We start from the raw sequence: 14,807 nt of genomic DNA, 5'->3' as shown, positions 1-14,807 counted from the left end.
TCAAAAATGAAATTTAAAACAGCATTGTATTGCAAAGCAAATGCTTCCATCAGATACTTAAGTGTCAGAAAATCTTATAACCATATGCAGCTCAATAGCAGAGGCAGAAAATAACCTGTAAATAATTTTACAAAAAGTCCCACAATCCTGATACACATAAGATCTGGAGGCACAGTGATGCTGCGCTGAAGAAGCCACAAGTGATTTTCAGGGCATACATCCATTCCTCCATCTCCAACACTATGATGACTGATGGACAGCAATAATGCACTCTGCCTCAGATGGTATTATTTTACGCACTGGTGCTGCTGAGCCTGAACATCCATGAAAGTCCATGTTTGGATCACTGTTAGTCTAATCTCTCTCTTTAAAGGGTGCGTTTGAAGTTGAAGTTATTTTTATCACCACCGTGCCAAACACTCAATTACCCTGGATCATATTCTGTAGTTTTGAGGGTTTTGTTTGATGTTTACTACTGTTGTAAGCTTCTAGAGAGGGATGCATTTTATGTTGATAAATGTCATTTCACTTAACAACTCAAGTTCCTGGCACAAATGTAAGGATATCTTGATTGTAAAAAATAACTTTGACTGTACCAAAATAAATTTTCATTTTGCTGATGTTGCCTAAACAGCAACAGAATACCCAGGCCAATTTCAGAATCCTGGTGAATTTATTAGAATATACATAAATAAAGGTGGTGTTAATCATGACAGATAGCATTCTAAATCTCACTTAATCCAATTTAGTACCACTGGGAGCCAGAGGTTATCCTAGCAGCCTTGGGCACAAGGATGGGTTATATACCAATGTGCTGTATAAAATAAATTCTGAGTGAAATGATCTTGCTTTCCTTATCTGTTCTACTCTACAGTGCATTGCCTATTGACCCCATTGGACAGAAATAATATAGTTTGGAGACAGAGAAAGTATGGGGAAAGTGCCAGGGGTGTTGATAGAAGTAAGAAGGCAGTATGGATCAGCAGCTAGTCCCATAGCATAGTACTTACAGGGCACAAGATATTTAAAATGTGTGTAACCAAAATCTTGACAAAGTAGCCTACTAGGCAGCAACTTCCTTCATATGGATGAAAGAGACTGACAAAACAATAGAGTGAAAAGGAAGAGGAGAAGACAACGAAACTCCCCATGCATTGTTACACCCTGCATTTTCCCAGTTTTTGCAAATTAGTAGTATTATGGTTAATATTTTCATTTTATTTTCCCCTGATACAGTTGCGCAAATATGTCTTATAGCCAACTGGAACTTTTGAATATTGGCTCCCTTTGCAAAAGTGCAGCACTGGACAATGTTCAACTGCCTCTGGAGATAGCCAAGACACCATGGTAAAGTGAATCAGCTCTACTGACAGGAGGAGCCCAGCTGTGGCGTCGAGATTGTAAACAAAGGAAAGGAAAGTGTGAAGGCGTCAACAAACTCCCCACCATCTGCTTCTGCCGAGCAATTTTCTTGTCAATGATCGAACTCTGGATCACCTCACACTCACGGACTGTATTACGGACTGCAACATCATGATTTTCACAGAAATATGGTTAAACGACTGTGTCCTGGATGTCACTATTGAGCTGGAGGGGTGCACCGTCTTCAGAGCTGATGGAACAATAGAGAATACCGGTAAGATCGAAGGTGGAGGTCTGTGCATTAATGTGAACAATGCTTGGTGTGCAGACACTGTTGTAACTGAAAGTCATTGCTCTGCTGATCTTAAATATCTGATGATTATTATTATCACTGCTGTGTATGTACCACCAGATGCTAAAGCTAAGCTTGCAATGAAAGAACTGCATGCTGCTGCTAGCAGACAACAAACAGCACATCTAGATGGGGCTTTCATTACCGTGGGTGATTTCCATCATTGCAACTTTAAAACTGTATTCCCCAAGTTTCACAAAACGACTCCTGCCCCACCTGAGGAGACAGAATCTTAGACCACATATATACAAAAATTGCAGAAACCTACAAGGCTTTTAATTTTTAAGCTCCACAAACCTGGACAATCAGATCACCTCTCCCTGCTCCTCCTCCCTAAATAAACACCACTTATCAGATGCATGAGACCTTCAGTGGGGATGGTGAAAGTCTGGTCTCAAGTGGCAGACTCTACTTTACAGCAAAAGTTTCAACACAGAGACTGGAGCTTGTTTGCCACCAATTCCACTTGGGACTCGGAAGTGGACATTGAAAGATACACCTCTTCTGTCCTGGATTATATCTATACATGCATTAATGAAATCACAACACACAAACAGATTAAGACCTTCCCTGACCAGAAGCCTTGGCTGAATGGAGAAATTTGACTCCTGCTGAAAGCTTGTGATATCGCTTTCAGATCTAATGACACTGAGAGCTACAGCACATCCAGGGCCAAACTGAAAAAGGGCATCAGGAGAGTCAAACAAAAAAACAAACAACAAATTAAGGATCATTTCAAAACGTCCAACCCCATTCGTATGTGGCAAGGCATGCAGACCATCACAAAATACATGAAGATAAATATTACTTCAACATCGAGTAATGTCTCCCTTCCTGATGAGCTAAACAACATTTATGCTTGTTTTGATCGGGGTAATAAAATACTTGTAACCAAATCTTCCCCTCCCCTAAGCAATCAGCCCCTCAGACTTACCACCTCCACTGTACAATCTGCACTAAGTAAAGTGAATGCACACAAAGCTGCTGGTCCTGCTGCCATACCTGGGTGTGTGCTTAGGGCCTGCACTGGGCAACTGTCTGAAGTCTTTAGTAACATCTTCAATCTGTCTTTGGCCCAGGCTGTTGTCCCTGCATGACTTATGTCCACAATGATTGTACTGTTGCCTAAACTATCCTCTCCAGGGAAGTCTGAATGACTACTGCCCTGTTGCACTCACCCCCATCATCACAAAGTGCTTTGAGAGACTGGTTCTGGCCCTCCTCAAATCCAGTCTACCTCCCACACTAGATCCATACAAGTTTGCCTATCATCCCAATAGGTCAACGGACGATGCTATATACTCAGCTCTTCACTCTACCCTGACTCACCTGGATAACTACAACTCCTACGTCAGGATGTTATTTGTTAATTTTAGCTCCTCATTGAACACAACTATCCCCTCCAATCTGGTAACTAAACTCAGCAAACTTGGCATCAGCACCTCTCTTTCTAACTGGACACTGGGCTTTCTAACCAACAGACCCCAGTGCCCAGACCTCCTCTACTCTGATCCTGAATACTGGCGTTCCACAAGGCTATGTACTCAGCCCACTCTTCTACTCCCTCTTCACCCATGACTGCATCCCTTTATGTGGCTCCAACTCCATCATAAAGTTTGCAGACGACACCACAGTAACTGGACTGATATAAGACAATAAAGAGTCAGTCTTTAGAGACATAGGATGTTCAGCACCCGGCAACATAATGTGCTCGCAATAACCTCACCCTCAACAATAAAACTGAAGAGCTCATTGTGGATTACGGGAAAATTAAAGGCAGCAGACATGCTTCCATCCATATAAATGGGGCTGAGATGAAGTGTGTTTCCAGCATCACACACATCTCTGAGGACATTTTTTAGACATTAAAATCTGGTTAAAAAAGTGCAACAATGACTTTACTTTCTGAGGAGGCTAAAGTAAGCCTGCCTGCCTCCTCAGATTCTGTTGAACTTTTACCGCTGTACTGTTGAGAATGTATTGACAAGCTGCATTACGGTGCGGTTTGGCAACTGCTCCCTAGCTGAACGGAAGACCCTGCAACGGGTGGTGAAAATTGCCCAGTACTAGTGTACCTTGCTGATGTCCGAGGTTCGATCCCTGCAAGGGGAGCAGTAGAGTGTGTACGCCTTATGAGCCCAAATAAGGGCGAAACACATGTCGCGTACTCTACATTATTTAACAGTAAACTATGCAACATTCCATGATCTGTTTCTCGCAACTGAAGAGGGCCCCGTGGCGGATGTTTGCCGAATGGTAGGTAACCACCCATACAATCAGGTTGGGACTCAGACTACAAATGCAATATATATATAGTGAGCAGGGGGGCTGATCGCACCCATAGAGGATACGGATGCTCCTCGAAAAACCCCTCCTAAAAAACGCTGATAGACTACCTTCACATTGCTCCCTTACTTGCTGGGCTTACTTGCGGCTGCTCTGTCACGCGATACGCTTCCTGCACGGTACTTCACATACTTAAAAGCCTGAACAGCACCTGTCGGATTTTGATTGATTGCTTCTCTCTTTCTCTCTCTCCCAGACATTCTCTGCTCCTGTTGGGGGTCCAGCTCCTGACGTACACTCCTTTGAAGAGGAAGATATGTTTGCATTCTTTTAATCGTGAGACGGAACTGTCATCTCTGTCTTGTCAAGGAGCACGTTTAAACTTTTGAAAGATACACATGTTCGTTTGCAGTGTTTGAATAAAGTTCCTGTCTCTACAACCTCCTGTGTTTCTGTGCAAATCTGTGACCCAAGCATGGCAAGATATATATATTGTGGCAAGCGGCTGGGGGTGGTGCCCAGCCGGGACGCCTGGGAGGACCAGAGGAGGGCTCACGCCTCCTCCAGACCACGAGGGGGCGACCGCCCTGGTTGCTTTGGGGACCATGGGAACTGAGCTTGGAAGCTCAACCCTATAGGGGCCCGTGGTCACCGCCAGGAGGCACCCCAATACCTGAGGAGCCCTGGCCCTCACCACTTCCGCCACACACGGAAGTGCTCGGGGGAAGAAGACCAGGGACACCTGGAGTGCTTCTGGGTGTGCAGCCAGTACTTCCGTCACACTGGGGATTGTCGGCGGAAGCTAATCGGGAGGCAACTGGAGCATGTCCAGGTGGGGATAAAAGGGGCCGCCTCCCTCCATTCGATGGCTTGATTTGGGAGTGGAGAAGACGGAGCTCAGGAGGAGAGGAGTGGAGGCAGACCTGAGAGAAAGAGGCATTGTATAGAGGCCTGGACTTTGGGGGAGTTTTCTCATTTGTATGCTGCCTTATTGCACCTTACTGACAATTGCACTTTAATGTACTATTTGCACCCACTGTCTATTGCACTATTTGCATTTTCTGTTTAGATGGTAAACTGCATTTTATTGTACCTGTACAATGACAATAAAGTCTAATCTAATCTGATCCGATCTAAACTGACCTCTGCTGGAAATAAAAGAGTAAGAAAAGACAGAAATCCTAACAAGTGGAACATGTGATGTCTGGAGTCAGCACAAATATCTCCATAGTATTGATGCCCTAATGAGTCTAAGACAAAAAGAAATGGAGATTCTACTGATTAAAAGTGCCTCATTGTTAAAGATTAGAGTATTGAAGATCCAGCTCAAATGTCTCCCTATGTGAAACAAAGATGGGAAGTTACAATGTCTCTTTCAGAGAGATGATCTGGTTTAACTAATTTGAAGAAAAGTTAATTCCAAATATTGTTTTAACTGAGGGGCGGCACGGTGGCGCAGTGGGTAGCGCTGCTGCCTCGCAGTTGGGAGATCTGGGGACCTGGGTTCAATTCCCGGGTCCTCCCTGCGTGGAGTTTGCATGTTCTCCCTGTGTCTGCGTGGGTTTCCTCCGGGCGCTCCGGTTTCCTCCCACATTCCAAAGACATGCAGGTTAGGTGGATTGGCGATTCTAAATTGGCCCTAGTGTGTGCTGTGTGCTGTGGGTGTGTTTGTGTGTGTCCTGTGGTGGGTTGGCACCCTGCCTAGGATTGTTTCCTGCCTTGTGCCCTGTGTTGGCTGGGATTGGCTCCAGCAGACCCCCGTGACCCTGTGTTCGGATTCAGCGGGTTGGAAAATGGATGGATGGATGGATGTTTTAACTGAAGTTTTAAAGTAAAAGTGAAAATAATGCATATTAACAATTCCCATGAAAATAATAATCTTTGTAAATTGTATATCCGGTTAACTAAACCCAGGGGTTGGTGAACAAAGCGATCAGGGGGCAGAGTCCACTATTCTTCTAAAAAAACATCAAGTCGAGTTTTGAAAGTCACTAAAGTCTTACTGTCTAACACACTACTTGGTAGCTTATTCCAAGTGTCTATCATTCTTTGTGTAAAGAAAAATTTCCTAATGTTTATGCAAAATTTACCCTTACCCTCCCTGGCTATCGGACCTTACTTTTATTCTATGTTAATTAGTGTTCTCTTATTTTAATTCTAATTTTGTCTTTTTTTCTCTTTTTTCATCATGTAAAGCACTTTGAGCTGCATTATTTGTATGAAAATGTGCTATATAAATAAATGTTGTTGTTGTTGTTAACAAATTTCCAAATGTGTCCATGTGTTTTTGATGAACTCATTTTAAAATAACAGTCTTGATCCACTCTGTTAATTCCCTTAATAATTTTAAACACTTCAATCATGTCACCTCTTAATCTTCTTTTACTTAAACTGTATAGGCTCAGCTCTTTTAATCTTTCCTCATAATTCAATGTAGCCCTGGAATCAGCCTAGTTGCTTTTCTCTGGACCTTTTCTAGTGCTGCTATGTCCTTTTTGTGGCCTGGAGACCAAAACTGCACACAGTACTCCAGATGAGGCCTCACCAGTGTATTAAAAAGCTTGAGCATAACCTCCTTGTATTCTACACATCGTGCTATATAACATAACATTCTGTTTGCCTTCTTAATGGCTTCTGAACACTGTCGGGAAGTCAATAGCTTAGAGTCTACTATGACTCCCAAATCCTTCTTATAAGGTGTACTCTCGATTTTCCAACAACCCGTTGCGTATTCAAACCTAACATTTTTACTTACTATACTTTACATTTACTGACATTAAATTTTATCTGCCACAAATCTGCCCAAGCCTGTATGCTATCCAAGTCCTTCTGAAATGATATAACGGATTCCAAATTATCCGCTAATCCACCTATCTTGGTATAATCTGCAAATTTAACCAGCTTGTTACTAATATTCCTACCTAAATCATTTATATATATTAAAAATAACAGCAGCCCTAGCGCTGGCCCCTGTGGAACATCACTCTTAACACACCATCACCCTCTGCTTCCTGTGTCTGAGCCAATTCTGCACCCATCTAAAAACATCACCATGAACTCCCACTTCTTTTAGTTTGATGCCCAACCTCTCATGTGGCACTTTATCATATACTTTCTGAAAGTCCAGATAAATAATATCATATGCTCCACTTTGAATGTATCCTTTTGTTGGCTTCTCATAGAATTCCAGCAAGTTAGTAAAACATGACCTCCCTCTTCTGAACCCATGCTGACTGTTCAGAATAACTCCTGTCCTTGCCAGGTGTTGCTCAATCTTATCCTTAATAATTCCTTCCATTAATTTTCCTGTGATGCATGTTAAGCTTACTGGCCTACAGTTGCTTGGATCTGCCCTGTCACCCTTTTTATATGAATGGGATCACATTTGCCTCTTTCTAGTCCTTTGGAATCTCTCCAGTGCGCAGTGATTTGCTAAAAATATGTATCAAGGGTTTATAAGGGTTTATATATGTACTTACATACCTCTTTAAGAACTCGAGGGTAAATATTATCTGGTCCTGGGGATTTGTTTGATTTCAACTTACAGTATTTAATCTGAGCAGTACTTCTCTCTCTACAATTTCCAAATCCCTCAGTACCTCCTTAGTAGTCGCGTTTACTTCTGGGAGGTTATCCACTTGCTCACTTTTGAACACCTCAGAAAAATGTAAGTTTAGGGCATCCGCTATTTCATTATTTGTATCTTTTAATTCCCCTTTACTATTTCTGATGCATTTCACCTCCTCATTGACTATTCTTTTACTACTAAAATACTGAAAGAATCTGTTAGGGTCTTCTTTTGCCTTATCTGCTATATTCCTCTCCAACTGTCTATTAGTCTCCCTGATATCCTTCTTAATGGTTGCCCTCATGTTCTCATATGCTCTACGATTCACTTTGCAGTCATTAGTCTTATATGCCTTATAAAGCAATTTTTTTCCTTTGCAGCTTCTTTTTTAAATCTTTATTATTTCACTATGGAGTTTTTTAAAATGTCCTATTAATTCCAATTTTAGGTATATACTGTATCTGTCCTGCATTACATGTGTAAACATTTTTAAACCTGTTTCACTGCCCCGCGACTGTCTCCACGCTTAAAAGCTTATCCCAGTCTATCCTCCTTATACTTTGTCGCATCTGCTCAAAATTTATCTTACCAAAGTTCAGCTTAACAATTTTAGTCTTTGCATCGGCACTCTTACAAAATACTGAGAATTGTGTTATATTATGGTCACTTGACCCTAGTGGTTCAATCACCTCAACACCCTCAATTCTATTTTGATTATTACAAAATACTAAATCCAGACAAGCTTCACCCCATGTTGGTGCTTCTAAAAACTCCTGCTCTTGTGCTCTTCCATCTGCAAGGTTATCTAGTTAATATTTGGATAATTAAAGTCCTCGATGACTATAATATTTCCCTGTAAACTTGCCTTTTTGATATTACTAAAAAGATATGTGTTGAAATTACTGTCTGAATTTGGTGGTGTTTTCCAGGCAAAGCCACATATCCTCACTAAGATGGGGCTCATCATCTAACTGAAGAGGTCTTAAAATTTATATTCTGTATGGCATAAACAGCAACCACACCTCCTTTTCTGTTCTGTCTATCCTTCCTAAAAAATGTGTATCCCTCTATCTTTCACTCATCCCCATCATTGTTATTTAGCCAGGTTTCCGTTATTGCTGTTATGCTCTGCTACATACAGCTCCAACTCACCTTATTTTTGATACTTCTAGCATTAAGGAAAGCTATTTTTAGAATTCTAATAATATATTATTGACATTGTCATACTAAATACACATAGCTTACAAAATACATGCTCAAATGAAACACAGATGTACACAGAACTGACAACAATATAAATAAATCAATACACATACATAAAACTAAAGAAAGCAGCCATTTTAAATACATGCCACCTAGTAAGGAAATTCCTTAACATAAACATAATCCCCTGAACCATATACACATATACACACCTCATAAAGCTGCGCTATGTTTTGGCCGAGGCCTGATATTGGTGGTAACAACAGGTCTATCCCAGATAATATTTTGGATACTACTAAAAATAATAAACCTGTTTTTTTAGCAAATAGCTAAGCTTTTCCAATATCTAAATTCCATATACTTCTTAAAGGTTGTGAAGGTTTCTGCTTCAAGTGCATGTCTTGATAGTTTGCACTAGAGTCCCACAACTCTGCAACTGTATAACTTTATATAAAGAAGTGTTTCCTGGCTTGAGTCTTACATGAATTTCCCCTTAATTCCTACTGGTGTCCTCATATACATGATTTACCCTTAAGCTGAAAGAATTCTGTATGATATACTTTCAGTGTCAATTCTTTCAGTGTCTTCAGGACTTTAAATACCTAGATGAGGTCCCCCTAAAGTCTCCGCTGCTCAAGACTAAACAGGTTTAATTCTCTAAGTCTCTCAGAGTAGGACAAATCCTTAAGTCTTGGGGTGCACTTGGTTACTTTCTCCCCTGCACAGCTTTAAGTGCTGCTATGTCTTTTTGTAGTGTGGTGACCAGGGGCCACATGTATAAATGGTGCGTACGCACAAAAATATTGTGTACGAATGTTTCCACGTTCAAATCGCGATGTACTGTATAAAACCTAAACTTGGCATAAAGCCACACACATTTCCACGGTAGCTCATACCCTGGCATACACAAGTTCTCCGCTCTGTTTTGCAGACTGGCGGCACCCAGCGTCAAAGCAGTGCTACTATTCCAGTGTGGTTTCCCTTTCTTTGCTAGATCCACATTCCTGACGCGGCTTTATAAATACACTGAAATTAACCACATATTGTTGATTAGTTTAATGCATCTGATTGTAATTAACCTGTAACAATATAATGGTCCCACAGAATGGTCAAACTAATCTAAATACAATAACTGCTTTAGCGTTGTTACTCTCACTGCACCTTCTTCTTCTCCTTTCAGCTGCTCCCGTTAGGGGTCGTAACAGTAGATCATCTTTTTCCATATTAATGTCACTGCACCACTCAGAGTATTTATATCACTGTATCTGAGTGGGGAATCATAGCCGTACAGCAGCTGATCGGAAAGAGAATTATCGGTATACAGCATCAAGCACCCGTTGCCTCAGCCATGCTGTCTATTGAACTGCTCTCACACGGCAAACGCTTCAGAGCCTTTCCCCGCAGTTCAAAAACAGTTTCATCCCAAGACCTCTAAACACACTCAATCAGTCCATCGTGCTCCTTGTAGAACTGTTTGTACTTTGTGAGAGACGGCTGGCAGCTCAATCTGGCCATGACATCCCAGAACGGGAAGTATGGAGAAGGGCAGCCTTTCCAGGACACTGCATCCCCCAGGACGCTAAGTGGCAGCTCCCCTGGATGGTAACTGTACCCCAGATTCCCTCAAGGCATCATGGGACATGGAGTCCATTTGCTCAGCCCTGTTGGGTGTGTGGGTGCCGCCAGGGGGAGCTCATAAAGGACCTGGGGACTCCTACTTTTCCTACAACCCCGAAGCACTTCGGAGTCACAAGGACAGAAGCCCACAGTACTTCCAGGACTGATGATGTGGCGTTTGACCTGGAAGAAGAAAAGGAGCACTTCCAAGCTGAGCCAGAGTTGGGAGGGTGTGTGACAGAGCTGCTGGGAGTGGAGGATTATTGATTTTTTGAATTAGTGAGTTGCGGCGATTGTGGTGCCTTGTGCACTTTATTCAAGAAAATAATTAAAAATTATACTTGGTGCTTTTATACGTGTGTCCTGAACTTCTGTCTGTTGGGTTTCATAGGTGAACAGCACCCCCTGGTGTCCACAACTTATAAGTACAATTACCTCACTGTAAACTTGCGATACAGTTATAATATTGCACAACCTGAGCCACTTTATAAAGCGCGTATTAACATATGATGACAATATAATTTTTAAGATGAAATGCAGCAAAATATGTTTATTATATTATACACATAAAACTTTAACTTAATTTAAATAATCTATATTGTTAATAAATAAACATGTGAGGACACAGTGTTGCAGCACTAGCGAGGAGCTGGCTCTCCGTTCATGGATTGTTCCTGCCTCCCACTGTATTCTTGCTAGGACTGGTGTGACACTGGATGAATATAATGATTTAACATGTACTACGAATATATTTCAATGTTCCTGCGTGAGGCATGAACAATCACTGCGCCACCGTGGTTCCCATGTTTAATAACATGCTTTAACTCCTATCATCATGAAAATGATATCAAGTATATATCTCAGTATTTTAATTATTCAGAGAGCTGTAATATCATGAATGTAATGGATTCTGTGTCCTGTTGGAGGAAGAGAAAGCTGGTTTAAGAAGCACATAGTGATTCACATACATAGAGCACATAGAAGATCAAATACAAAGCAAAGCGTTTAACGTGCTACTATAGTTACGATGGGATTTGAGAAACTAGTAAATTAAACAATTGTAAGATGAAGTTTATGATGTCCTACTTTAATGATTAAAGTGGAAATTTAGAGTAAAGTTGACACTTCGTGCTTTTTTCCCACTGTGTGCCTATTTTTTTTTTCTCTGTACCCTAACAAGCTTTCATATGACACTCAGACGGTGGGCTACGACTTGCCTTTTCACGGCGACTTTGATATCTGACAACTTCTTTTTTATTTTGGGCACTGTGTGACTTTGTGAACTTGAGCTTTCGAGTTTCTCTGACACTCTATGTCACTCGATCAACTTCCCTTTGTTGTTTATACCACTGTTTAAACCAACAAATAGTATGTTTTTCCTTGCCTCCACTTGGTATTCGCTGAAATTCTTCAATTTCCCCCTGTGCTTTTGCCATTGTCTTTTCACAGAAGGCTGAGCTTAAGGGCTATTTATATTGATTTGCATATTCAAAGAGGCGTAATTCTGGGAGGAGTAGGGGCGGGACAGCAGGCTCGTGCACGTGTGTTACTTTTCACGCTGACCGGGATTTATGTAGCGGAAGAACGTGGAAGTTGGCGTTCTCACTGATTTATGCATCTGGATTTTTTTGTGCATACGAACATTTCCGCTTTTGTGCTTACGCCATGTTATAATGTGAGTTCTACGCATGGCGTTATACACGAGGCCCCAGAACTGCACACAATACTCCAGATGTGGTCTTGTAGCAAAACATCCCTTGACTTATATTCAGCATTTGGGTAGTAATACACATAATAATTTGTAATAATAAGAACATTTGGGACAAACACTAATTGTAAACCCTTTATTGTTTTCCTCACACTTCAAACAACTGCAGTATTTCAGATCAAACAAATCCATAGATGTTTTCTAGCAGCTGCATCAAATCAAAATACTTCAGGGGAGTTGTAGGGCAACAGAGAGTTAAGTATTAATGTTGACTTACATTTGAGCCACTGAGGTTTACTCTTGCTCTTATGGAGTATCCAAGTATGGCACACCCAGAGGCCTGTAAAAGACAAACAAGAAAAAGATCTAAATATATTTCTTGTGACTCTACAAACAACCTGAACTGTGACCAACTGAGCTTCACAAGTCAAGGTTTCTAGTTTGGTAAAAAAAAATTCACACTTATATTGGTTGAGAAGTATATCAGCAAAGTGGTCAAAGGCTTGAAATGCCCAGAGTGCAATCGAAGATTAGATTGAGACCATCACAGGGTCTTGGTTCCTTGGAGAAAGATTCTTGTAAAAATACCAGACACACCAATTTCTATTGTAGCAGAGAGAATAATATCTAGTACATTGGATGATAATTAATTTTTTTAATGTCTAAAAATGTTGACTGTTCATAGGGTAAATAGAAGAATACATGGATGAAAGGTTGGAGCAGAGGTTCGTTTCTTTATTACAATTATTATTAATTAGATAACAAAATTTCTGTCTCAGTCTTGGAATTTTCTCCATCATTTGCACCTCCCAATAACCTTGAACGAATGAACCAATAACCTTGGTGCCATTGTGCAGAGCAGCAAGAGACTGGACAAGCGGGCAGTGGATGGCTGCGTGTGTGTAAGGCCAGGCTGGAGTATTTCCTAGTCCCCAGCTTCTATGTGTGCTGATGGACTCTTACAATGTTCCTGTTGCAATTAAGAAAAAAAATGAAAAAACATAAAACATTATCCTGTGGTGGGTTGGCACCTTGCCAGGGAATGATTCCTGCCTTGTGCCCCGTGTTGGCTGGGATTGGCTCCAGCAGACCCCCATGACCCTGTGTTCGGATTCAGCGGGTTGGAAAATAGATGGATGGATAAAACAATATTTCAAAAAGCAAAAACAAAACATCACTTCATTTTTATATCCGCTTATTCTAATGCTGGATTAAAAGAAGCTGGAGTCTGTTTTGGCAGAATCACATGTAAGACAGGAATCAGCCCCAAAATGGCAGGCAATTCATCACAGGGCACACTCACATGCCCACAATCATAATGTATATACCAGGCAGTTCAAAATAAATGTAATCAATGTAACTCACAGATATTTGGAATGTAGGCAGAAAAATACATGAAAACCTTAGAAGACTGTGGGAAAATTTGTAACCAAGACACTGGTGATGTTAGAGAATTAGCAGTAAACAATATGCCAACATTTTATTGCTTTTGATATATTAAATATACTGTACAGTAGAATAAAAAGAGTACAGCAAAACTGTAATAGTAGTGCACAAAAATATAATAGTATAGTAATAATAGTAAGTGGTGATAAATGTACTCGATATGGAATATTACATAAATTTTACAGGTAGGAGGTGAAGGAGTAGCCTTTAAAATGTGAGTTTCTAAAAGTACAGGGAGGTCAAATGAGTCTGAAAAGCTTCTGAAACTGGACTGCCTGAACCCAGCATCCCAGTACATGAAAGGAAGAATATCACAGTAATGACTGAGCCTTTAGTATTTTTAATTTTTATATTAAAATATAAGCATGAAGTTTAATAATAATACGACTTTTGCAAAAGCTTAGTGTCCTGCTAAGGGGACACATACAAGCTAAAGATTTATGAACTAGGGACCACAAAGATATCAATGAAAAAAAGATATTTTCACAGAATATGGAAACAGAGGACATTTTTTCCAGGGACAAAGAAGATAATGAGAATGTTTATCGTGCTTTTATCCACTTTATTTTCTGAACCAATAGCTGTAAAGGCAAGATGTTAATGGGCACACCATTACATCATTAACACATCAGAAGATTGGAGGAAATGTGAAACATGTGACTTACCAGAAGCAAAGTGCTGTAAAGCAGCAGGGAGATCTTAAGAAATCGGTCAACTTCACCCATTTTCAGCGTTCCACAAAAGGCAGTGTTCAGTCTGCAATCAATTGTTAGATGCTAATTTAATAAACCTTTCCACAACAAAAAGTGAAAAAATTGCAACAACTAGAAATACCTTTTAGTTATTTTTTTTGTTGTTACTGAAATCATCTAGGTCAGTTGTTTAGCCCTGTGACTGTGCTGTTGTGCCATTTTCAGTTTAAAGGTCAATGTAGACTGACAGACATGGAAACTGATTTTTTTAGAATGTGAATGTGTCCTTTCAAAGAATTCAAAAGTGATACATTAATGGGTAAATCTTTTTCCTGTTAATTTTGCCTGCAATGCCTGAGAGTGTATTCTCTGTTTCCACTTCTAATAAGTAAGAAGGATCATTGAAAAGCACCACATAACAAAAGCACCACAACTGGACTGTAAAAGGCTGTAAAAACTTCAGTGGAGAAATCCTTTTATAATTAAGGTAAATTTGTTAACTTTCTTACACTAGTATGCTAACAATATCAGGTAACTTGTTTTTTTATATACTGTATATATTTAACGTTAGCT

The 14,807-nt window shown here is 40.4% G+C and overlaps 1 protein-coding gene across 1 annotated transcript in view; it reads right to left on the bottom strand.

The window, feature by feature from the left end:
• The window catches only part of LOC127529184 (tetraspanin-8-like), a 40,968-nt gene extending 26,376 nt beyond the window's left edge, over nt 1–14,592 (bottom strand). The window contains exons 1-2 of the mRNA XM_051932111.1: nt 14,208–14,592; nt 12,374–12,436 (exon numbers count right to left, since the gene is read on the bottom strand). Of these exons, the coding sequence (XP_051788071.1) occupies nt 12,374–12,436; nt 14,208–14,267 (123 nt within the window). The 5' untranslated portion in view covers nt 14,268–14,592. The remainder of the gene's footprint in view (nt 1–12,373; nt 12,437–14,207) is intronic.
• Nucleotides 14,593–14,807: the final 215 nt, after the last annotated feature.

The sequence above is a fragment of the Erpetoichthys calabaricus genome, chromosome 1 (genome assembly GCF_900747795.2).
Source record: "Erpetoichthys calabaricus chromosome 1, fErpCal1.3, whole genome shotgun sequence".
NCBI classification, from domain to species: domain Eukaryota; kingdom Metazoa; phylum Chordata; class Cladistia; order Polypteriformes; family Polypteridae; genus Erpetoichthys; species Erpetoichthys calabaricus.
Note: the sequence above shows the minus strand (reverse complement) of the source record. Positions and strands in the feature narration are given on the sequence as shown.